The 23,931-nt window shown below is 46.6% G+C and overlaps 1 protein-coding gene across 2 annotated transcripts in view; it reads right to left on the reverse strand.

The window, feature by feature from the left end:
* Positions 1-23,931, reverse strand: part of THOC6 (THO complex 6) — a 322,699-nt gene that overhangs the window by 141,044 nt on the left and 157,724 nt on the right. For both annotated transcript variants that reach the window (XM_030208909.1, XM_030208908.1), the window contains exon 4: positions 4,653-4,756. In XM_030208909.1, the coding sequence (XP_030064769.1) occupies positions 4,653-4,756 (104 nt within the window). The remainder of the gene's footprint in view (positions 1-4,652; positions 4,757-23,931) is intronic.

Here is a 23,931-nt window from a genome sequence, read left to right on the forward strand (position 1 = left end):
GGAGGTTGATCTGCAGATCCTTTTCCTGGAGGGACCACAGACCCTGGGTGTGAAGCCCATCGACATGAGCTCCCCACCCCAGGCGAGATGCATCCGTCGTCAGCACTTTCGTGGGCTGCGGAATTTGGAATGGACGTCCCAGGGTCAAATTGGTCCGAATGGTCCACCAGAGCAGTGAAGTGCGGCAACTGGTGGAGAGGCGGATGACATCTTCTAGATTCCCGGTGGCTTGGAACCACTGGGAAGCTAGGGTCCATTGAGCAGATCTCATGTGAAGACGAGCCATGGGAGTCACATGAACTGTGGAGGCCATATGACCCAGAAGTCTCAACATCTGCCGAGCTGTGACCTGCTGAGACGCTCTGGTCTGCGAGGCCAGGGCCAGGAAATTGGTGGCCCTCGCTTCGGGAAGGTAGGCCTGAGCCGTCTGGGCATTCAGCAGAGCTCCTATGAATTCCAGAGACTGTGTTGGCTGGAGATGGGACTTTGGGTAATTTATCACAAACCCCAGCAGCTCCAGAAGTCGAGTAGTGCACTGCATAGACCGGAGGGCTCCCGCCTCCGAGGTGTTCTTGACCAGCCAATCGTCGAGATATGGGAACACGTGCACTCCCAGCTTGCGTAGGTAGGCCGCTACCACCACGAGGCACTTTGTAAACACTCGTGGGGCAGAGGCGAGCCCAAAGGGCAGCACACAATACTGAAAGTGCCGTGCGCCCAGGCGGAATCTGAGATACTGTCTGTGAGCTGGCAGTATCGGGATGTGAGTGTATGCGTCCTTTAAATCCAGGGAACATAGCCAATCGTTTTTCTGAATCATTGGCAGAAGGGTGCCCAAGGAAAGCATCCTGAACTTTTCTTTGACCAGGAATTTGTTCAGGCCTCTCAGGTCTAGGATGGGACGCATCCCCCCTGTTTTCTTTTCCACAAGGAAGTACCTGGAATAGAATCCCTGCCCTTCCTGCCCGGGTGGTACGGGCTCGACCGCATTGGCGCTGAGAAGGGCGGAGAGTTCCTCTGCAAGTACCTGCTTGTGATGGGAGCTGAAAGATTGAGCTCCCGGAGGACAATTTGGTGGCAGGGAGGCCAAATTCAGGGCGTATCCGCACCGCACTATTTGGAGAACCCACTGGTCGGAGGTTATGAGAGGCCACCTTTGGTGAAAAAATTTTAACCTCCCCCCGACCGGCAGATCGTCCGGTACGGACACTTTGAGGGCGGCTATGTTCCCGTGGATCCAGTCAAAAGCCCGTCCCCGGCTTTTGCTGTGGAGGCGCAGGGGGCTGCTTAGGCGCACGCTGTTGACGAGAACGAGCGCGCTGGGTCTGTCCCTGTGCCTGACGAGGCCTTCGGGCCGGCTGGTTGTACCTACGCTTTGCAAAAGAATAGGGTGCAGCCTGCCGGGCCCGGGAAAAAACGTCCACCTGCTGAGGTGGATGCTGAAGGCGCCCGGTGGGAGAGCTTGTCGAGGGCGGTTTCCCGCTGATGCAGCTGGTCCACCAGCTGCTCGACCTTCTCACCAAAAATATTATCCCCCCGGCAAGGGACGTCGGCCAGTCGCTGCTGGGTGCGGTTGTCCAGGTCAGAGGCACGCAGCCATGAAAGCCTGCGCATCACTATACCTTGGGCCGCAGCACGAGAAGCCACGTCACAGGTGTCATAGATACCCCTGGACAGGAACTTTCTGCACGCCTTCAGCTGCCTGACCACCTCCTGATAAGGCCTGGACTGCTCCGGCGGGACCTTATCGACCAGGTCCGCCAGTTGCTGCACATTGGTCCGCATGTGGATGCTCATATAGAGCAGGTATGACTGGATGCGGGTCACGAGCATGGAGGATTGGTAGGCCTTCCTCCCAAACGAGTCCAGAGTGCGAGACTCCCGCCCCGGGGGCGCCGAGGCGGTATCCCTCGAACTCCGTGCCCTCTTGAGAGCAGAATCCACGACCGCCGAGTCATGGGGCAGTTGGGGCCGCATTAACTCTGGGTCAGAGTGGATCCTGTACTGGGACTCTGCTTTCTTGGGAATGGTGGGGTTAGTTAACGGTCGCACCCAGTTCCGAAGCAGTGTCTCCTTGAGGACATTGTGCAGCGGTACCGTGGAGGACTCTCTAGGTGGTGATGGATAGTCGAGGACCTCGAGCATCTCGGCCCTCGGCTCTTCCACAGAGACCACGGGGAAGGGAATGCTGATAGACATATCCCGCACAAAGGAGGCAAAGGAGAGACTCTCCGGAGGTGAGAGCTTCCTCTCCGGTGAAGGCGTGGGGTCCAAGGGAAGGCCCGTAGACTCCTCTGAGGAGAAATATCTAGGGTCCTCCTCTTCCCCCCACGAGGCCTCATCCTCGGTATCGGACATAAGCTCATGTAGCTGAGTCCTGAACCGGGCCCGGCTCGACGTCGAGGCACCGAGGTCTCGGTGTCGTCGAGCGGTGGACTCCCGCGCCGGCGGGGATGGAGCTCCCTCCATCGACGTCGACGGGGACTCCACCTGCGTAGCAGTCGAGACCGGCGCCGCAAGCGGCGGCGGTGTCGACGGCCCCGGCGCCGGGCTAGAGCTCGCCGGCGCCACAGACATCGGCGTCGGGGGCACAGCCTGGCGCATCAGCCCTTCCAGGATCCCCGGAAGGATGGCTCTGAGGCACTCGTCCAGGCCCGCTGCCGGGAAAGGCGGTGGGGTCGGTAGGGGTGTCGGCGCCAGAAGCTGATGGGGGCCAGGAGACGGCACCGAGGTGCCGGAACCCTGACGCATCGGTACCTCCACAACCGACGGGGACCTCTCCTCTCGACGTGGACGCTTCGGCATCGCCTCCTCTCCGATGTCCGGATGCACCGAGGGCGACCGGTGACGACGCTTCTTATCCTTCTTGCGATGCACGTCACCGGCACCGGGAGGTATGGAGGAGGAGGACGATCCCCCTCGGTCTCGAGGAGCCGGGTCAGACAGGGTTCGGTCCCGTGGACCACGGGCTGAGGGAGTGACCGGGGCCGACTGCCCACGCGGCCTCTACCCTCACCGGAGGACCGGCGGGCCGACGGGACCTGTTCTCCTGGGGTCGATGCCATCGGTGCCGATGTCTCGGGCATCGATACCAGTACCGAAGGACCGGGCGTCAATACCGATGCCGTCAAGGTCGACGTCGAGGGGCCGGCGCAAGTTCCAAAAAGACGGTCCCGTAGAACTTGCCTCGCAACCTGAGTCCGTTTCCGGAGACCGAGACACAGGGGACACGACTTGAGATTGTGCTCCGGCCCGAGGCACTGGAGGCACCAAGCGTGGGTGTCGGTCTGCGAGATCGGCCGGCCGCACCGACCACACTTTTTAAATCCACTCGGGACCTTCGAGGACATCGACGGAAAAATCGCGTCGGCGAAGTCAAAGTCGTCGATGGTGGCGGAAATCACACCTCGAAAAAGAGGAAAACGACCGTGCGGCACGCGGCGTCCCCGCTAGAAGCGAGGGAAAAAGGGGAGCGCGTGCTCCACACGCTCAGGTTTTTTTTTTTTTTTTTTTTAAAGAAAACCGGGTGTAGAAACCAAATAGAAAAAGAAGAAACGAAGAAACAAACGGTTCGCGTAAACGCGATCGACTTTCCGGCGGTTGAGAATAGAGAGAGCGGCAAAGCACGACTCTCTCCAGACGCGGAAAAAAAGGAACTGGCGGGAGCGGTCGCGCACGGGCGGGAAGACGGCCGCGCATGCGCGGTGGGCGTGCCCTGCGTGCCGACCGTCCCGCGAAGCTTTTTCCGGTTGGTGGGGGCTGCCGCGGACGTCACCCAGTCGTGAGAACAAGCAGCCTGCTTGTCCTCAGAGAATCATTTTAATCAGTTGCACCCTGCCCCATAAATAAACAGGTAAAATTTGCCATCTATGATAAAGATGGTTTATCATAATCACAAGCATTTATAACTCACTCTTTTCTCAAATGAAAATGTTTCAAAGCGACCTATGATCGAAAAGCCATGGAGGGGCATTTTTCGATGTCTAAATCTGATTTTAGATGTTTTGCTGAAAATGTCCAAAATTCAAGTGGTGAACATGAAAAACGTTTATCTTTTTGTTTTGAAAATGGCCATTTCCTAGACATTATCTAAATGTTTTGTGCTTCATGCATCTTTTTGAACCATTTTCGACCCCCCCCCCCCCCCCCCCCGCCAAACAATCCAAGTGAAAAATGCACAAAACCAAGCCATTATGATGTAGGATGAGCCAACGTTCTTAGTAGACTGGCCACATAGACATCCCAGCAGAGCAGTGGGGCACCCTAGGGGGCAATGCAGTAGAGTTCACATAAAAGGTCCTAGGTACACATCTCACCCTTACCCCCTTATGGGGAGCCCTCCAAAACCTTACTGTACCCAGCTGTACACCACTACAATAGTCCTTGTGTTGCTCCAAAAATGTATCAAAAGTTAAAAAATTTTCTTCAGCTACTATATAGCTCCTAGCACTTTGCACTAGGAGTTGCAAACTTATAATAAATAAGTCTTACTCTTCTGCATTTTTGGAGGCCAAAATTATTAAATCTTAAATCCCCCCCCTGCTTTCAAAAAGAAATAACGAACACATTCTGAAAGACAGCCATTTCCACTCTTATGTTCGGCTGAACTGAATTGATGAAACTTTTATTTTAAAGGACAAGCTCTTTTTTACCTTCTTAACAATTTCACTCCAGTTCCAGGCCTTCACTTCTCCATCTCCAGCACTTATCAGCTGTCTGTCTGTGGAGACCAAGCTGTATACAGGACTATCATGAGCTGAGCAAAGAGAAAAAAAAAACAAAAAACAAGAGAGGCAACTGAGTTCCTTCTAGATTTAATTTTACAAATCTGGATTCCCGTTATCTGGACTGTGCTAACACTAACAGTACCCCATAAAATATTAGTGGAATCTGGCAACTGTTCCCCTAGTCAGAGGATACTAAAGGGTAAAGTCACCTCAAGTTCTCTCTCATTTAGACTATTGCAACTTGCCTTTTTGTGGATTCTCTAAAAAGCCTGCAAACAAAATTATGCAGAATGCAATAGCATGCACAACACTAGGCTGCAGAAGTAAGGAAAGAGTTTCTAGTTCTCAAGTATATATTTTAAGATTATATACAGTGGTGGAAATAAGTATTTGATCCCTTGCTGATTTTGTAAGTTTGCCCACTGACAAAGACATGAGCAGCCCATAATTGAAGGGTAGGTTATTGGTAACAGTGAGAGATAGCACATCACAAATTTAATCCGGAAAATCACATTGTGGAAAGTATATGAATTTATTTGCATTCTGCAGAGGGAAATAAGTATTTAATCCCTCTGGCAAACAAGACCTAATACTTGGTGGCAAAACCCTTGTTGGCAAGCACAGCGGTCAGACGTCTTCTGTAGTTGATGATGAGGTTTGCACACATGTCAGGAGGAATTTTGGTCCACTCCTCTTTGCAGATCATCTCTAAATCATTAAGAGTTCTGGGCTGTCGCTTGGCAACTCGCAGCTTCAGCTCCCTCCATAAGTTTTCAATGGGATTAAGGTCTGGTGACTGGCTAGGCCACTCCATGACCCTAATGTGCTTCTTCCTGAGCCACTCCTTTGTTGCCTTGGCTGTATGTTTTGGGTCATTGTCGTGCTGGAAGACCCAGCCACGACCCATTTTTAAGGCCCTGGCGGAGGGAAGGAGGTTGTCACTCAGAATTGTACGGTACATGGCCCCATCCATTCTCCCATTGATGCGGTGAAGTAGTCCTGTGCCCTTAGCAGAGAAACACCCCCAAAACATAACATTTCCACCTCCATGCTTGACAGTGGGGACGGTGTTCTTTGGGTCATAGGCAGCATTTCTCTTCCTCCAAACACGGCGAGTTGAGTTCATGCCAAAGAGCTCAATTTTTGTCTCATCTGACCACAGCACCTTCTCCCAATCACTCTCGGCATCATCCAGGTGTTCACTGGCAAACTTCAGACGGGCCGTCACATGTGCCTTCCGGAGCAGGGGGACCTTGCGGGCACTGCAGGATTGCAATCCGTTATGTCGTAATGTGTTACCAATGGTTTTCGTGGTGACAGTGGTCCCAGCTGCCTTGAGATCATTGACAAGTTCCCCCCTTGTAGTTGTAGGCTGATTTCTAACCTTCCTCATGATCAAGGATACCCCACGAGGTGAGATTTTGCGTGGAGCCCCAGATCTTTGTCGATTGACAGTCATTTTGTACTTCTTCCATTTTCTTACTATGGCACCAACAGTTGTCTCCTTCTCGCCCAGCGTCTTACTGATGGTTTTGTAGCCCATTCCAGCCTTGTGCAGGTGTATGATCTTGTCCCTGACATCCTTAGACAGCTCCTTGCTCTTGGCCATTTTGTAGAGGTTAGAGTCTGACTGATTCACTGAGTCTGTGGACAGGTGTCTTTCATACAGGTGACCATTGCCGACAGCTGTCTGTCATGCAGGTAACGAGTTGATTTGGAGCATCTACCTGGTCTGTAGGGGCCAGATCTCTTACTGGTTGGTGGGGGATCAAATACTTATTTCCCTCTGCAGAATGCAAATAAATTCATATACTTTCCACAATGTGATTTTCAGGATTTAATTTGTGATGTGCTATCTCTCACTGTTACCAATAACCTACCCTTCAATTATGGGCTGCTCATGTCTTTGTCAGTGGGCAAACTTACAAAATCAGCAAGGGATCAAATACTTATTTCCACCACTGTAGTAACATAGTAACATAGTAGATGACGGCAGAAAAAGACGTGCACGGTCCACCCAGTCTGCCCACGAAGATAAACTCACATTGCCATTTTTTGTGTATACCTTACCTTGATTTGTACCTGTCTTTTTCAGGGCACAGACCGTATAAGTCTGCCCAGCACTATCCCCGCCTCCCACCACCGGCTCTGGCACAGACCGTATAAGTCTGCCCAGCACTATCCCCACCTCCCAACCACCAGCCCTGCCTCCCACCACTGGCTATGCTTCTGGGGATCCCTTCCTTCTGAGCAGGATTCCTTTATGTTTATCCCACGCATGTTTGAATTCCGTTACCATTTTCCTCTCCACCACCTCACGCAGGAGGGTATTCCAAGCATCCACCACTCTCTCCGTGAAAAAATACATCCTGACATTTTTCTTGAGTCTGCCCCCCTTCAATCTCATTTCATGTCCTTTCGTTCTACTGCCTTCCCATCTCCGGAAAAGGCTCGTTTGTGGATTCATACCTTTCAAATATTTGAATGTCTGTATCATATCACCCCTGTTTCTCCTTTCCTCCAGGGTATACATGTTCAGGTCAACAAGTCTCTCCTCATACGTCTTGTAACGCAAATCCCATACCATTCTCGTAGCTTTTCTTTGCAAGCCTCTCTTCATACGTCTTGGAACGTAATCCCCATACCATCCTCGTAGCTTTTCTTTGCACCGCTTCCATTTTTTTTTAACATCCTTCACAAGATACGGCCTCCAAAACTGAACACAATACTCCAGGTGGGGCCTCACCAACGTCTTATACAGGGGTATTAAAACCTCTTTTCTTCTGCTGGTCACACCTCTCTCTATTCAACCTAGCAATCTTCTAGCTACGGCCACCGCCTTGTCACACTGTTTCGTCGCCTTCAGGTCTTCAGATACTATTCGTCGCCTTCAGGTCCTCAGATACTATCACCCCAAGATCCCTCTCCCCGTCCGTACCTATCAGACTCTCACCGCCTAACACATACATCTCCCGTGGATTTCTACTCCCTAAGTGCATCACTTTGCATTTCTTCACATTGAATTTTAATTGCCAAATGTTAGACCATTCTTCTAGCTTCCGCAGATCTTTTTTCATGCTTTCCACTCCCTCCGGAGTGGCCACTCTGTTGCAAATCTTGGTGTCATCCGCAAAAAGGCAAACTTTATCTTCTAACCCTTCAGCAATATCACTCACAAATATATTGATTAGAATTGGCCCCAGCACCGATCCCTGAGGCACTCCACTACTCACCTTTCTCTCCTCCGAGCGAACTCCATTTACCACCACCCTCTGGCGTCTGTCCGTCAACCAGTTCCTAATCCAGTTCACCACTTCGGGTCCTATCTTCAGCCCGTTAGTTTATTCAAGAGCCTCCTGTGGGGAACCGTGCCAAAAGCTTTACTGAAATCTAAGTAGATTACGTCCATAGCACATCCTTGATTTAATTCTCCGGTCACCCAGTCAAAGAATTCAATGAGATTCATTTGGCACGATTTACCTTTGGTAAAACCATGTTGTCGTGGATCTTGCAACTTATTTGCTTCCAAGAAATTCACTATCCTTTCCTTCAGCATCACTTCCATTACTTTTCCAATAATTGAAGTGAGGCTTACCGGCCTGTAGTTTCCAGCTTCTTCCCTATCACCACTTTTGTGAAGAAGGACCACCTCTGCTGTTCTCCAATCCCACAGAACCTCTCCTGTCTGCAAGGATTTATTAAACAAATCTTTAAGAGGACCCGCCAGAACCTCTCTGAGCTCCCTCAATATCCTGGGGTGGATCCCATCCGGTCCCACTGCTTTGTCCACCTTTAGATTTTTAAGTTGTTCATACACACTGTCTTCCGTGAATGGTGCTATATCCACTCCATTCTCACATGTACTTTTGCCAGTCCATTGCGGTCCTGCTCTAGGATTTTCTTCTGTGAAAATAGAACAAAAGTATCTATTTAGCAAATTTGCTTTTTCTTCATCATTATCTACATAGTGGTTCTCAGCATCTTTCAGTCTCACAATTCCCTTTTTAGTCTTCCTCCTTTCACTAATACACCTGAAGAAAGTTTTGTCACCCCTCCTTACATTTCTAGCCATTTGTTCTTCCGTTTGCGCTTTCGCCAGACGTATCTCTTTCTTGGCTTCTTTCAGTTTCCTCCGGTATTCCTCCCTGTGTTCCTCTTCTTGAGTCTTTCTGTATTTCAGGAACGCCAACTCTTTAGCCTTTATTTTCTCAGCCACTTGTTTGGAGAACCATATTGGTTTCCTTTTTCTCTTGCTTTTATTTACTCTCTTTACATAAAGGTTTGTGGCCCTATTTATAGCTTCTTTCAGCTTGGATCACTGTCCTTCCACTTCTCGTTCATCCTCCCATCCCATCAGCTCCTTCCTCAGGTATTCCCCCATTTTACTCTATAGGAGATCAGAACACAATATCTTAAAGATCAGTTGGAGCAGTACTTACTGAAGCAAGCCCAGTGTCACGATTGTGACTTTTTCTTGGTTTGTGCTCCTCTCGCCCTCTGGTGGCCAGAAGCGGTGGCTGCCATAGACTTTCCAGACTCTCTTTTCAGTCCAGTCCAGATATTTTAACCCTCCAGTCTTGCTTGGAAGTTTGGCAGCTAGCCTCACCCTTAGCTGCCTTGAGATTGCTGCAGCTGAGCCTCACCTGCTGATGGGCTTATTAGCCACCTGGAAACTTTCTGCTTTGCCTTTGCAAACGCCAAAGGTCCAGGTTAGTGTTTGGTGCTGATAGGAGCACTTCTGTCTTGCTGTGCTGTTAGGAGCACTTCTGCCTGCTTGTTTAAGCTTCCCTGCTTTACCCTTCTGGTGCTGTAGGAGCACTTCTGCCTTGTCTTGTGTCTTACCTGTATGTCTTGCTCTTGTCTGGGTGCCTGTGGGCACTCCTGTTTTGAACCTTAACCCTGTTTCTGTCAAGCTTGTTCTGTATCCTATTCCCTGTCTGAGAATCCCCTATCCTCAGTAGTCCAGAACCCTGTGTTAGTCAAGCTTGTTTAGTATCCTGTTGGTCTAGTCTCTCTGCAAGCTAGGTCCAGTAAATCCTGCCGGCCGCCTGCACCTGGGGGCTCAACCCCTGGGGAATGGTGGTCAAGCGCAGGTGAAAACCAGTTGCTCTGTCCTGCTTATTCCCTGCCTGCCTACTGCTGTAGTTCCAGTCCTGTGGTTCCAGCTTTGCCTGTCTACAGCTTCTCCTGCCTTGCTTGCTTACCCAGTCCTGGTTGAGGGTCTTGCCTACTGCTGCCGCTTGTTGGCAGCAGTCCAAGGGCTCACGTGGTGCCAGTGTCTGAGAGCCTGAGCCTGTGACACCCAGTAATGGCTCAGGAAGCTTTTTCAGTTTCAAGTTTATTAATATTTGATTTACCGCTAGTCAGAAGATTAATATTTAGGTGGTTTCTCTATAATCCACTATTGTGTGAAAGAAGTTTGGTAGCAGGGTACTTGCACTCTAAAATAGTAGCATACCTGAAGAAGCTAAAGGCCAGGAAGTAGCTGTGTAGAGCTAGGTGTGGGTTAGGAAGTCCCTGGGTAAAACCAGGAATATCAGAGTGACCAGGAACAAAGACTGGACATACTGTATGTCCATGGAGTGAATGTTATGGCAACTCTGTGACCAGAAATGGCGTGCCTTCCTGACCTTCTTTATATTCAGTCTTCAAATCGGGACACATCCAGTGAGAACTTCCAGGGGCATGGTCTTTCAGGATAACTCTTCCTAATTTATTTTTTGGCTATGCAGCTGATGGTAGGAGGATCACCATAAAGGACTCCAAAGCATAAGGTCACCAAACAGATGAAGAGGAATCCAGTAAAACTTATATGGAAATATAATGTTTAATTTTTACAAAATATTTCTAAAAGGCAAGGAAAAGACCTCAAAACGCCTGACCGCTTACTTTCAATTTTCAGCGGCTTTAACTGTGGGCGTGGTGTTCATCACTGGTCATAAAAACCTTGTTTCAAACAATTACTTCAACTTTTAATTTATTTCCAAAAAGATTTTAGCAAATTTATTCTTTTTTTGTAAACTTTTTAAAAATATATTACCAATCTCAATGCTAACTTCAAATTTTATTTGGTTCACAAAAACCTTTACCAATTCTTATGAAATGCTATGAAGCAGTTATTTTCACAAATAAAGTCGAACACTTATCTGTTGCCCAATGGTGGCCCCATCCGTTTCGCTTACAGGCTTTTTCAAGAGCTGTGCTTCGACAGAGAAAGCATTGAAAATTTTTTTTCCTCTCTCTTGTTCTGTGGGTTCGTCTCCTGCTGCGGTGTCTGGAAGTGGAGCTCTAGTACCGCTTCGGAATGAAGTGTCTCCCAGGCCACTTGGAATCCTCTCTCCCCAAGAGGGGCTGCTCCTATGTGCAGTGGACTCAACAGTGAGCACAATGGCAGCACTGTCTACCAGAGAAAGCTCTTTGGAAAGCCAGAATGTTCTAGCCGGTGCCGAGGTCCATGTGGATACGTCGGCAGGGAACCTTATTTTGGTTGACCTCCAGAAGCAGCAACTAGCTGCCTCAAGTGGAATGGTGTCTGCAGCTCTAGGAGCCTTGGGGAGTCTTGGGAGTGTGATTGGAACTTCAGAGATAGCGCCCGTAACAACTGGATCTATGCCTGAAGTTTCTTTACAAGGTATTTGATCTATGCTCTTGAAAACAGACACTTCGATTTCTAAATGTTCAACGGATTTAAGTTCTTTAGTAACTACGATACCAGAATTGGCAAATTTATTGAGAGTGATCATTTACAGAGAATTGAGACTTTAGAGATAGACACTAAAGAAATTAAGTCATCTCTAAATGCTCCTGTTCAAGATAATCTTATTTTACATACAAAGATGGAACAAATGGAAAACTATTCCAGGTGATTGAACATGAAAGTGTGGGGGTGGTCACATGACCGTAACCGCCATGGAAGTGTAGGGCTAACTCTCTCGCCAGCTTCAGCACTGAAAAGTCTGTAGCAGCCAGCATTTTTTCTTTTTTCGCCCTAGCCTCGGCACTTTAGATGCCTGAATCCATGGTGTCAAAAACAAACAGGAACGACGGATCTTACCCTCTTCATCCTGCCTCGAAACGGAACAAGTCGGATGCGCCCACTCCTGACAAGGCTCTCCAGACGCCATTACCGCAGGAAAAAGCTGAGTCCCTCACCGACGATATTAAAGCGCTGCGTGCCCTGATGCAGCAAAATCTCTTTTTTGGAGCGCGTTTTCTCCCCTTAAGCGTTTTTGCTTATTGAAATCCCGCATTTTATTTTATGTGCATTCCTTTTCCTTTTTTGGGAGGATTCTAAGCTTGCTTAATATCTCTTCATGCATATGCTCTCTGGTTTGGCATGACTTGGTTTGTTCCGCATTTAATATACTCCTATGATTAATCTGCGAATACTGTCTCTCAATATAAAAGGAATCTCCAATCCCATCAAAAGGAAAAAGCTCATTTTATATATCTGAGGAAGAAAAAAGCAGATATCTGTTTTTTTTTACAAGAAACTCATTTGGATGCACAAGAAAGTTCTAAGCTTTGGGTAAATGGTTTGACCGTTGTTTCGCTAGCCCTGCAAAGGGTCGGAAAAATGGCGTCGTTACTTTCCTTAGGAATTCCCTGCCTTTCCAGTTAGATTCTCATGTTACTCACAGTGAAGGGAGATGGTCTCATCTGGAAGACACCCTGGATGATAATCCCATAATACTAGTTAATGTTTATGCTCCAAATGCTGATGATCCCAACTACTTAATTTCTCATGTCACTGACAGTAAAGGGAGATGGTCTCGTATGGAAGGCACCCTGGATGATAATCCCATAATACTAGTTAATGTTTATGCTCCAAATGCTGATGATCCCAACTTCTTTCATAGAGTCAACACGTCTGGTCTAAATGCTCTTATATGTCACATTAGAGGTGGGAACAGAGCCAAACATCTCCTTCAAGTAGAACAACGGTGGATCTTCAGACTCAAATCTTTAGAGCCTAAAGGTTTGAACACTACGATCCAATGGGCCACTTTTTTGTAGAATGGACCCTTTAAGATCTTGTCTGTAGATTTCCTGACGACATGCCAACCAATCACACAGCAGTGACATCATAGGGTGATAGTTTTAAGACGTCATTTTCTAGGCAATACTGGTTTGTTAAATAATATCGCACAGCACAGCAAGCAAGTCAGATAAATGAGTGTAAACCGTAACTAAGTGCATGAGCATGGCATTGGTACAGGGGCTAATTTGCTCCTTTATCTACAGATTCACATTGTAGCATGAGGTTATTCCCTTGATAAAGCCTGCTACGGCAAAACGGGACCCCGTCGGGCGTACAAGAGTGAAACCAAATTGCAACTACATTGGCGGCACTAAAGATAAGTGTTCGTTAAATGCGATTATTTGTTTATTAAAGTTACATTTGGAGGTTTTTAGCCAATGAAGATTCCATCCCGTTGTAACAGACGCGATCATGTTCTGAAGCGGGAATACAGAGGCTTTTTTCCTCCATTTATATAACACAAATAGCAGGAGTGGCCTAGTGGTTAGGGTGGTGGACTTTGGTCCTGGGGAACTAAGGAACTGAGTTCGATTCCCACTTCAGGCACTTAACCCTCCATTGCCCCATGTAAGCCGCTTTGAGCCTGCCATGAGTGGGAAAATGTGGGGTACAAATGTAACAAAAAAAAAACAAAAAAACTGTTGAATGTTTTTGGCCACTTTAGTATTTTGTGGTTTACCATATCAAACACACTTGACATATTGAATTGTAGTAGGAGTACACTTTTACCTGTTGCAATTTCTTGTTTGAATTTAGTTAGGAGAGTGATTATTACTGTTTCGGTGCTGTGGTTGGAGCGAAATCCTGATTGAGATTCGTGTAGTATTGAGAATTTGTTTAGGTATTCAGTAAGTTGCCTGTGGGAGGTCTGCTATGAAGCGTTGATGGGCTGATTTTATTAGGTAGCTGGGGCACGCGTCCAGTTTACAGTGGGATTTAGCGAACCTATTGATCGCTTGGGCTACGAATTCACTAGTGAGGAGAGTGAAATTTAACCATGTTCGATCTGCTCGTTATTCATCTGGGATTGGGTCCATGCAGTCCATGAATTTATCGATGTCAGTGTAATTCTGAGGTAGTGTAGATCGTAGGTTTGTAATTTTTTCTTTGCAGTATTTGGCGAGGTTGTCTGCAGATGGTGTGTCTGTATTTAATTTTGGTGACTGATGTGGTGTCTAGTAGTTTATTCACAAGTTGGTATAATTTATGTGTGTCCTTATAGTCTAATCCTATCTTGGTTTTGTAATAGGATCTTTTAGTTTGTCTTTTTTTTAATTTTATTATTATTTTTTTTTTTAGTTATATTTGTACCCTGCGCTTTCCCACTCATGGCAGGCTCAATGCGGCTTACATATACAGGTACTTATTTGTACCTGGGGCAATGGAGGGTTAAGTGACTTGCCCAGAGTCACAAGGAGCTGCCTGTGCCTGAAGTGGGAATTGAACTCAGTTCCCCAGGACCAGAGTCCACCACCCTAACCACTAGGCCACTCCTCCATTGCATATTTGTATTTTTGTTGCATTTGTTTCCATTCGTGGAGTGTATGCGCATCTTTTGTTTTTGTCCATGCTCGTTCCAGCCTCCTGGTTAGTGTTTTTAGTTTTTTCAGTTCTTTGTTGTACCATGGTATCGAGTTGTGTCTGCGGGAGGTTCTTGTTTGTAGTGGTGCTATTTCGTCTAATATGCTTCTACATCTGTTATCCCAGTTTAGGAGATATTGTATCAAGTCTGTTTGTGCTGTCCATTCATTGTTGTATATGTTGCCAAAATTTTACAAAGTCTACTTGGCCTCTCGTGGTGTAAGTTGTGCGTTCTTGTGTATGGTGTGAGACTTTTTTTTTTTTGCCAGTGTAGGGATAGGTTTAATTTGTGGTGCTCTGACCATGGTATTTTGGTCCATTTTGTATCTAATACTGCGAAGTTCCTGTCAGACGTCATTTATATGCAATGAGGTCGAGTGTGTGTCCTTTGATGTGTGTTGCTTGCATCCGCGGCCAGTTTAGGCCCCATAATTGGAGGAATTCCATGCATTCATGTGCATTGGTAGATTTGTGGTCTTCTAGGTGTAGATTTATGTCACCTATTATAAGTAGGTTGGAATTAGATACAGTTGTTTGATATAAACGCCATGAAGTGTGATTAGCAGTTGTACCAGTTTCCTGGTGGTCTATAAAACAATACACAGTTTAGGTGACTGAGCAAGGTTGGATGGTAGATTCTAACTGAGAAGCCAAAAAGGGGGTTCACAATATCCACAAAAATTCAACAGCAACACAAGAAAGTGGAAAAGAAACCACCTTCAAGAGATCAGTTCAAACTCAGGGTAAGATGCTCCAAAAGTAATTTTATTTGGACCCTACACGGTCCATGTTTCGGCTTTTAAAAAAGCCTTCATCAGGGGTCGATCAGTGAGTGCACAGTTGTATACTGATTGACAGTGGAGCATATGAATTGCTCTCTCTAAATGCAGAGAAGATTACTATCTCACACCAAGATTCTAACTGAGGCAATCTCAAGTTGGGGCGTTATGGACTCGGCTACGATTTCTATGGTGAGGTGGGATCTATGGATTAGTGCTATGCCTCCGCCTCTTTTTCCATTTCTTGTCCAGTGAGTGATTTTGTATCCTGTGGGACCCAGATCTAGGATTATGAGGTCCTTTTGATCGTGGATCCAGGTTTCGGTTATAAGTAGTAGGTCAAGATTGTCTGATGTGATCCAGTCTGCTATTATTGTTGTTTTGTTGACCTGGCGTTTGTGTATCCCACTTTGATTTTTTGGTAGGGGTCTGCTGTGTTTGCTGTTGTGCTGAATTTTATTATTTGTCTGTTCTCTTGTGGTGTGGATTTGCCATAATTTTTCTGTCCTTTGTTTTGTTTTTGTCCTCGTATTGGGGGTTCTGCTATTTTGGTTATTGTTGGTTAGAAGAGGTAACTTGTTTATGGACCATCTGATGAAGTTATGTATTGTGGGTATGATATTGGTTTCTGTGAGAGGGGTGGTGAGTGTATAGTGGATCAGGGATAGGAAGTAAATTATTAGGAGTATTTTGATAGTGTACATTATGGTGTTGGTTCTCTTTGAGTTACTAGGCGCCCACTTTGGTGGTTATATTGTAGGTCTTTGTCCTGGGATAATGTCTGTAATATTCTATTTTATTGTTGAATGGTTTATTTATCTCATAGTATTTCGCTTGCTCACAGTTGTGTGTGCAGGTGTTTTCCTGTGAATCTGCGTATACTCACTATTAGATGATCAGGTATATTTCCTGTGGAACTGCGGGTGGAGGTGTTTCAGTGACTGGAGGTGAGGAAGATGGCTTTAAGGAGGAAGCTGTACCAATTGAATTCAGCAAGTCAGTTAGTATAGTTGATTGGTTCCAACGCCGCTAGTCATTTTTGCTCCTTTTGTCTGATGTTTTCTTTTCTGCAGCTGGGTTCAGGACAGGTCAGTGCTCAGTGGTGGTGCTCCAGGACACTAAGATTCCTTGAGTCTGACAGCTGTGACTTTGGTCGGAGGTAGGGATCTCAACGTCAGCCTCAGTGCGATGGGGGGGATCAGCATGCAGGCAGACGCAAGGGCACTGACTTTTTCTAGGTTGGGTGCAGGCCTCTCACTCCACAGCCGCCACGCTCGGCATGGACTCGCAGCGGTTGGCTGCGGGGTTGGGTCGTGTTTCACAAATTCCACTGGGAATGGTCTGTAGACCTGGTATACATCTTGGTCAGAAGAGCCAGGATACTCCTGGGGTCATTTCCTTTGCAGATGTTTCTTTTCGAATTCCTCTTCATTTATAATCAGTTATTGTAATTAGGGTAACAAGCAAGGAGTGCTCTTACAGAGTTTTAAATACATTTCATTACCATCTAAGAAGGAAACTCTAACTAAATCATACAATATACTATATAAACTAAAAGACACTTTTATATTAGGCTAACATCCTTAATACTGTAGCAAGTTTTAAATTATTGAAAAACTCAAAAACACTAAGAGGGAGTCAGCAGTCCAGCAGCAAGAGGGGTGCTATCCAGTCTTTTGCATTGAGTGTCACACGTATGATTATCTCCCAGTTGGTGAGATGTCATATGTGTGTGCCCGATGCAAAGAGCTCCTAGCTCTCAGGGAACCTGTCCGTTCTCTTGAGGCTAGAGTAGAAGACTTGGTGGAGCTGAGGAAGACAGAGAGGTACATAGAGGAGACCTACAGGGATGTTGTAGAGAAGTCCCACCTCCAGTCTGGTAGCCCTTGTGCTACCTTGGAGGAGGGAGGTCTCCTAGAAGGAGAGCATCACCCTGGTGAAGTAGGAAGTACTCCTGTAGCCAGGACCTGCCCACCAGGGGATGTACTATCCTCTTGCACTGAGGATATGTCTCCAAGTGCTGCCCAGGAGAGAAAGGTTAGGACAGCTGTTGTAGTTGGTGATTCGATCATTAGGCATATAGATAGTTGGGTGGCTGGTGGATGTGAGGATCACCTGGTGACTTGCCTGCATGGTGCAAAGGTGGTGGACCTCACGTGTCACCTAGATAGGATTTTAGATAGTGCTGGGGAGGAGTCGGCTGTCTTGGTACATGTGGGTACCAATGACAAAGGAAAATGTGGGAGAGAGGTTCTGGAAGCCAAATTTAGGCTCTTAGGTAGAAAGCTCAAATCCAGATCCTCTAGGGTAGCATTTTCTGAAATGCTACCTGTTCCACGCACAGGGCCCAAGAGACAGGCAGAGCTCCGGAGTCTCAATGCGTGGATGAAACGATGGTGCAGGGAGGAGGGTTTTAGATTTGTTAGGAACTGGGCAACATTCTGTGAAGGGGGAGCCTATTCCGAAAGGATGGGCTCCACCTTAACCAGGGTGGGACCAGGCTGCTGGCATCGGCATTTAAAAAGGAAATAGAGCAGCTTTTAAACTAGAAATGGGGGGAAGGCCGACAGTTGCTCAAAAGCGCATGGTTCGGGATAAAGTATCTTTCAAAGATATCACCAAAACAGGGAAGATAGGGTATCCTGATAGTGAGGTTGCAAAAGAGACCATAGTAGATCAGGTGTCCCTAAATAAAAATCAGACAAAAGATTGCAAATTAGTATTGTCAAGTACTAAGAATGATGTAAATAGGAGCAACAAACACAGTTTGAAATGTCTATATGCGAATGCCAGGAGCCTAAGAAATAAGATGGGAGAGTTAGAATATATTGCACTAAATGAAAAATTAGATATAATAGGCATCTCTGAGACCTGGTGGAAGGAGGATAACCAGTGGGACACTGTCATACCGGGGTACAAATTATATCGTAGCAATAAGGTGGATCGAATTGGTGGATGGGTAGCATTGTATATTAACGAGAGCCTTGAATCAAATAAATTGAAAATTCTGCAGGAAACAAAACACTTCTTGAAATCACTGTGGATTGAAATTCCATGTGTACAGGGGAAAAGGATAATGATAGGAGTGTACTACCGTCCGCCTGGCCAGGATGGACGGATGTAGAAATGTTAAAGGAAATTAGGGACGCAAACAAACTGGGCAACACAATAATAATGGGTGATTTCAATTACCCTGATATTGACTGGGTAAATGTAACATCGGGACATGCTAGGGAGGTAAAATTCCTCGATAAAATCAAGGACAGCTTTATGGAGCAGCTGGTACAGGAACCGACGAGAGAAGGAAAAATTCTAGACCTAGTCCTTAGTGGAGCGCATGATCTGATGCGGGAGGTAATGGTGCTGGGGCCACTTGATAAGTGGAGTGGAGGAGTGGCCTAGTGGTTAGGGTGGTGGACTTTGGTCCTGGGGAACTGAGGAACTGAGTTCGATTCCCAATTCAGGCACAGGCAGCTCCTTGTGACTCTGGGCAAATCACTTAACCCTCCATTGCCCTAGGTACAAATAAGTACCTGTATACAATATGTAAGCCGCATTGAGCCTGCCATGAGTGGGAAAGCGCGGGGTACAAATGTAACAAAAATTAAAAATAAATAAATAAAAATAACAGTGATCATAATATGATCGGATTTGATATTAGCTTTGAAGTAAGTATACATAGGAAATCAAATACGTTAGCGTTTAAAAAAGGAGATTATGATAAAATGAGAAGAATGGTGAAAAGAAAACTTAGAGGAGCGACTGCGAGGGTCAAAAATTTACATCAGGCGTGGATGCTGTTCAAAAACACCATCCTGGAAGCCCTGGCCAAATATATTCCGTATATTAAAAAAGGACGACGGAAGAACAAACGACAGCTGGCGTGGTTAAATAGTGAGGTGAAGGAAGCTATTAGAGGTAAAAGAAAATCCTTCAGAAAATGGAAGAAGGAACTGACTGAAAATAATAAGAAACGGCATAAGGAATGTCAAGTCAAATGCAAAGCGCTGATAAGGAAAGAGAGACTTCGAAAAAAAAGATTGCATTGGAGGCAAAAACACACAGTAAATTTTTTTTTAGGTATATTAAAAGCAGGAAGCCGGCAAAAGAATCAGTTGGACCGTTAGATGACCGAGGAGTAAAAGGGGCGGTCACAGAAGACAAAGCCGTAGCGGAGAGATTAAATTAATTCTTTGCTTTGGCCTTCACCAAGGAAGATTTGGGTGGGATACTGGTGCCGGAAATGGTATTCGAAGCTGACAAGTCGGAGAAACTTAATGAATTCTCTGTAAACCTGGGGATGTAATGGGGTAGTTCTACAAACTGAAGAGTAGCAAATCTCCTGGACCAGATGGTATTCATCCCAAAGTACTGATAGAACTGAAAAATGAGCTTGCGGAGCTATTGTTAGAAATATGTAATTTACCCTAAAAATTGAGCGTAGTACCGGAAGATTGGAGGGTGGCCAATGTAAAGCCGCTTTTTAAAAAAGGTTCTAGAGGAGATCCGGGAAATTATAGACCGGTGAGTCTGACGTCGGTGCCGGGCAAAATGGTAGAGACTATTATTAAGAACAAAATTACAGAGCATATTCAAAAGCATGGATTAATGAGACAAAGTCAACATGGATTTAGTGAAGGGAGATCTTGCCTCGCCAATCTACTACATTTCTTTGAAGGGGTGAACAAACATGTGGATAAAGATGAGCCGGTTGATATTGTTTATCTGGATTTTCAGAAGGCGTTTGAACTCATGAAAGACTCCAGAGGAAATTGGACAGTCATGGGATAGGAGGTAGTGTTCTATTGTGGATTAAATCTGGTTAAAAGATAGAAAACAGAGAGTAGGGTTAAATGGTCAGTATTCTCAATGGAGAAGGGTAGTTAGTGGGGTTCCCCAGGGCTCTGTGCTGGGACCGCTGCTTTTTAACATATTTATAAATGACCTAGAGATGGGAGTAACTAGTGAGGTAATTAAATTTGCTGATGACACAAAGTTATTCAAAGTCGTTAAATCGCGGGAGGATTGTGAAAAATTACAAGCGGACCTTACGAGATTGGGCGTCTGAATGGCAGATGACGTTTAATGTGAGCAAGTGCAAAGTGATGCAGGTGGGAAAAAGGAACCCGAATTATAGCTACGTCATGCAAGGTTCCACGTTAGGAGTCACGGACCAAGAAAGGGATCTAGGTGTCGTTGTTGGTGATACGTTGAAACCATCTGCTCAGTGTGCTGCTGCGGCTAAGAAAGCAAATTAGGTATTATTAGGAAAGGAATGCAAAACAAAAATGAGGATGTTATAAATGCCTTTGTAGGGGTCACGTGATGCTTTAGGGCAAGGCAGACGTGGTGCCGAGTTTTCCTGGGCCCCCTACTTGAATTAATCGTCTATAAACCCTGCAAGCCGCGGAGAAAGATTGCTGACTTACTGGAATAGTGACAGAGCATCGCATGGAAAAATTTTTAAGTGCCTCAAAAACAACAATGGCGCCAAAAGGCACTAAAAAAAGATAAGGAGAAGCCGAAGATGGCTAGCGGAGTGGAGGAAAGCCCGCCACAATCTGACCCCGCCGTGTTCTCTGCTGAACAGCTGCATCAAATAGCGAGTATTGTGGGAGCAGCGATCGAGCCGATCCAGCTGAACGATAAAGTCTTTGCTCAGTTAACGACGCAGGAAGAACTTTTAACAGACACGGTGAGGAGAACCGGAGAGATAGAGCAGCGGGTCGTGGTGATAGAGGAGGCGCTACCCCCCGCTTTGCAGCAGTTGAAAGTGCTAGAAACTAAAACAGGATCTATAGCTGAAAAACTTGATGAGCTTGAAAACAGGTCCCGTTGGGCAAATTTAAGAATAATAGGCTTACCGGAATCAGTGGGAGCCTCAGCACTGTCGTCGGTGCTCGAGAAATGGTTGTCACAGGAATTCGCGCTGTCCGACCATGCGGGGCCCTTATGTCTGGAGAGGGCTGACCGCGTGGGTCGACGGCAAGACGGCCGACGCAGCCCGAGAACTGTGATTTTAAAGGTCCACAACTACATCCATAAAGAGGAGATCTTGCGGGGATACCGACAGAAACAAAACAAAACTAAGTTTGATGGTCATCAAATCCTTATTTTTCAAGATTATTCTGCAGCCTTACAAGAAAAGAGGAAGCTGTTCACCCCACACTGCAAACGCCTACACGAGCTGAGCGTTCAGTTCATGCTGGCATACCCAGCGGTATTAAAAGTTAAAGAGCAGGGACAATGGAAAGTTTTGGGATCTCCTGAAGAAGCAAAGAAACATGTGCAGCAATTGGAACTGAGAGAAAGGGATGCTGCTGGTAATGATTGACTGGTTTGCTTTTACATACGACTGTGCTTGACTGAAGTTGTGGCACTAAGCATTGTTGTTAGATATGCACGGTTACTGTACTGGTTAATTTTAGAACCTAGGGGACCGGGAGACTAGGATACCCCTGGGACCCACAGTTAATGGGCAGTTTCTGTGAGGGTTTGAGGGGGAGAGAGAGGGAGAAGGAGGGAAGAGGGAGGGTGGAGGGGGGGGGGGGTTATAGGGCGGGAAAGATGATGATATTGAACTCGGGAATTGTTATCATTTCTGGACCTTCTGGTATCAGGCTACATTGTCAGTGTTGTGGTGTGCAGTGGGGGGCGCGCTCCTTCGGGGCAAGGCTGGGTGCCCTGGGGAGATAGAAGACAGAGCTACTATGAGGCTTAGACAATCAAAGAGCTAACACGACTTTGGGTAAAGTGCGCATAATTTCTTGGAATGTTGGGGGCATCACCTCCCCCATTAAGAGAACTAAAATATTGGCGGCTCTGAAACGTCATGGGGTGGGGATAGCTTGCCTCCAAGAGACCAGACTTTCCCAGGAAGAACATGAGAAATTAAAGAGGCATTGGGTGGGTGAGGTGTTCTGCTCCCCTGCAACCGGTCGGAGAGGGGGGGGGGGGTGGCCATCTTAATTCATAAAACTTTACTGTGTCAGGCACAAATGATGTTTAAAGATGGAGATGGGAGGGTGGTGGGGATTAGACTTAACTTACAGGGGCAGGAACTTCATTTAGCATCTATATATGGCCCAAACTCCTCTGCACATACTTTTTATGCTCAGCTGTTAGCACGTTATCAGAGCTACACGAAGCTCCCCTTGATCCTAGCGGGTGACCTGAATCAAGTAATGGACGAGGAACTGGATAGGTCTGGCACTCGTCAGTTAAGGCGGGATCCAGCCACATCACTGTTGGGAACTTTTTGCCAGGAGTTGGGCCTAATGGACACATGGAGATTATTACATGGGGAGGAGAGGGATTACACTCACACTTCTAGAGCGCATCATACACAGTCTAGAATAGATTATATACTCACAACCCAAGATCCCTTCCCTAGAGTAATCAGTGCCCACATCGGCCCAGAAGAGATTTCGGATCACTCACTCATCTGGGTAGACATGGAATCCATGCCATATTTTCAACAGAGGCCGGGATGGCGGTTTCCAGCTATCTATACACCTCTAAGGAGTTTGCGATTTTTTACAAAAGAAATGGGAGGAGTATTTAGACCACAACCAGGCCCATAGTGAAGACTCTGTGTTGTTCTGGTCGGCCGCCAAGGCGGTACTAAAAGGTGAAATAATTGCTTATGTTAGTAAACGCAACCGACAGATTACACAGGGAATAATAGACTTAGAGAAGAAATTGAGAGTGGTAAAGAGGAACTACACTAGAGACCCCACGCAGGTACAACATGAGCTTCTAGTATCCACCAGGGCAGCGTTAAACAGTTTAATACACGAATGGACAATGAGATCCCTATTATACCGGAAATATAAACTTCACAAGTTTGGAGATAGGGCGGGAGGGATGATGGCTAGATTGGTGAAAGGGGCCCGGAAATCATATTTTATTTCAGCTATACAGAAACCTGTAGGTGGGGTGTCAACCAATTTAGAGGAGATTGCACTCACCTTTAGAAAACACTTTGCTACTCTGTACGAAAAGGGCCCAGAAGCGGTAGGTCTCAGGGAAGAGATGAAGAGATATTTACAGGCTAGGGGATTGGGGAAGATCCCTGCAGACCGTCTGGCCTTTCTTAATAGTCTGGTAGACGCCAAAGAATTGCAAAAGGCTATCGGTGCATTGAAGTTGCACTCTGCTCCGGGGCCAGACGGTCTGTCAGGAGAGTTTTATAAACTGCTGAAACTACAGATAATAGGGCCCCTAACTGAATATTTTAATGCCATAGTAGATACAGGCCATTTTCCACAGCATGCCAACTCGGCGACAATTAGCTTGATCCCAAAAAAAGGTAGAGACCCTTTGCAACCTAACTCATACAGGCCAATCTCCCTAATTAATGTGGAGGCCAAATTGCTTTCCCAGGTCTTGGTTGATTGTTTGGCGCCCTTAATGCCCTTACTTATCCAGGAAGGTCAGGCGGGTTTTGTGCGGGGCTGCCACTCAGTTTTAAACGTCAGGAAACTACTCATGGCTATGCTTCCCGGGACGGACCCTGAAGTCCGCCGAATGATTGTAAGTCTAGACGCAGAACGTGCATTTGACCAGGTGAACTGGTCTTTCATGTTTGAAACATTAAAGAACATAGGCCTAGAGGGATGGACTTTCCAAGCGATAGCAACTTTATATACACAACCACGGGCTTCAGTTAGAGTGAATGGGGTCCGAACGCCAGAGTTTGACATAGGCAGAGGCATGCGGCAGGGCTGTCTCCTCTCCCCGCTGCTCTTTTTGCTGACCTTAGAACCCCTTTTAGCTGAGATTCGAACGCGGCAGGACATCA

This window comes from Microcaecilia unicolor, chromosome 7, assembly GCF_901765095.1.
Source record: "Microcaecilia unicolor chromosome 7, aMicUni1.1, whole genome shotgun sequence".
Lineage (NCBI taxonomy): Eukaryota > Metazoa > Chordata > Amphibia > Gymnophiona > Siphonopidae > Microcaecilia > Microcaecilia unicolor.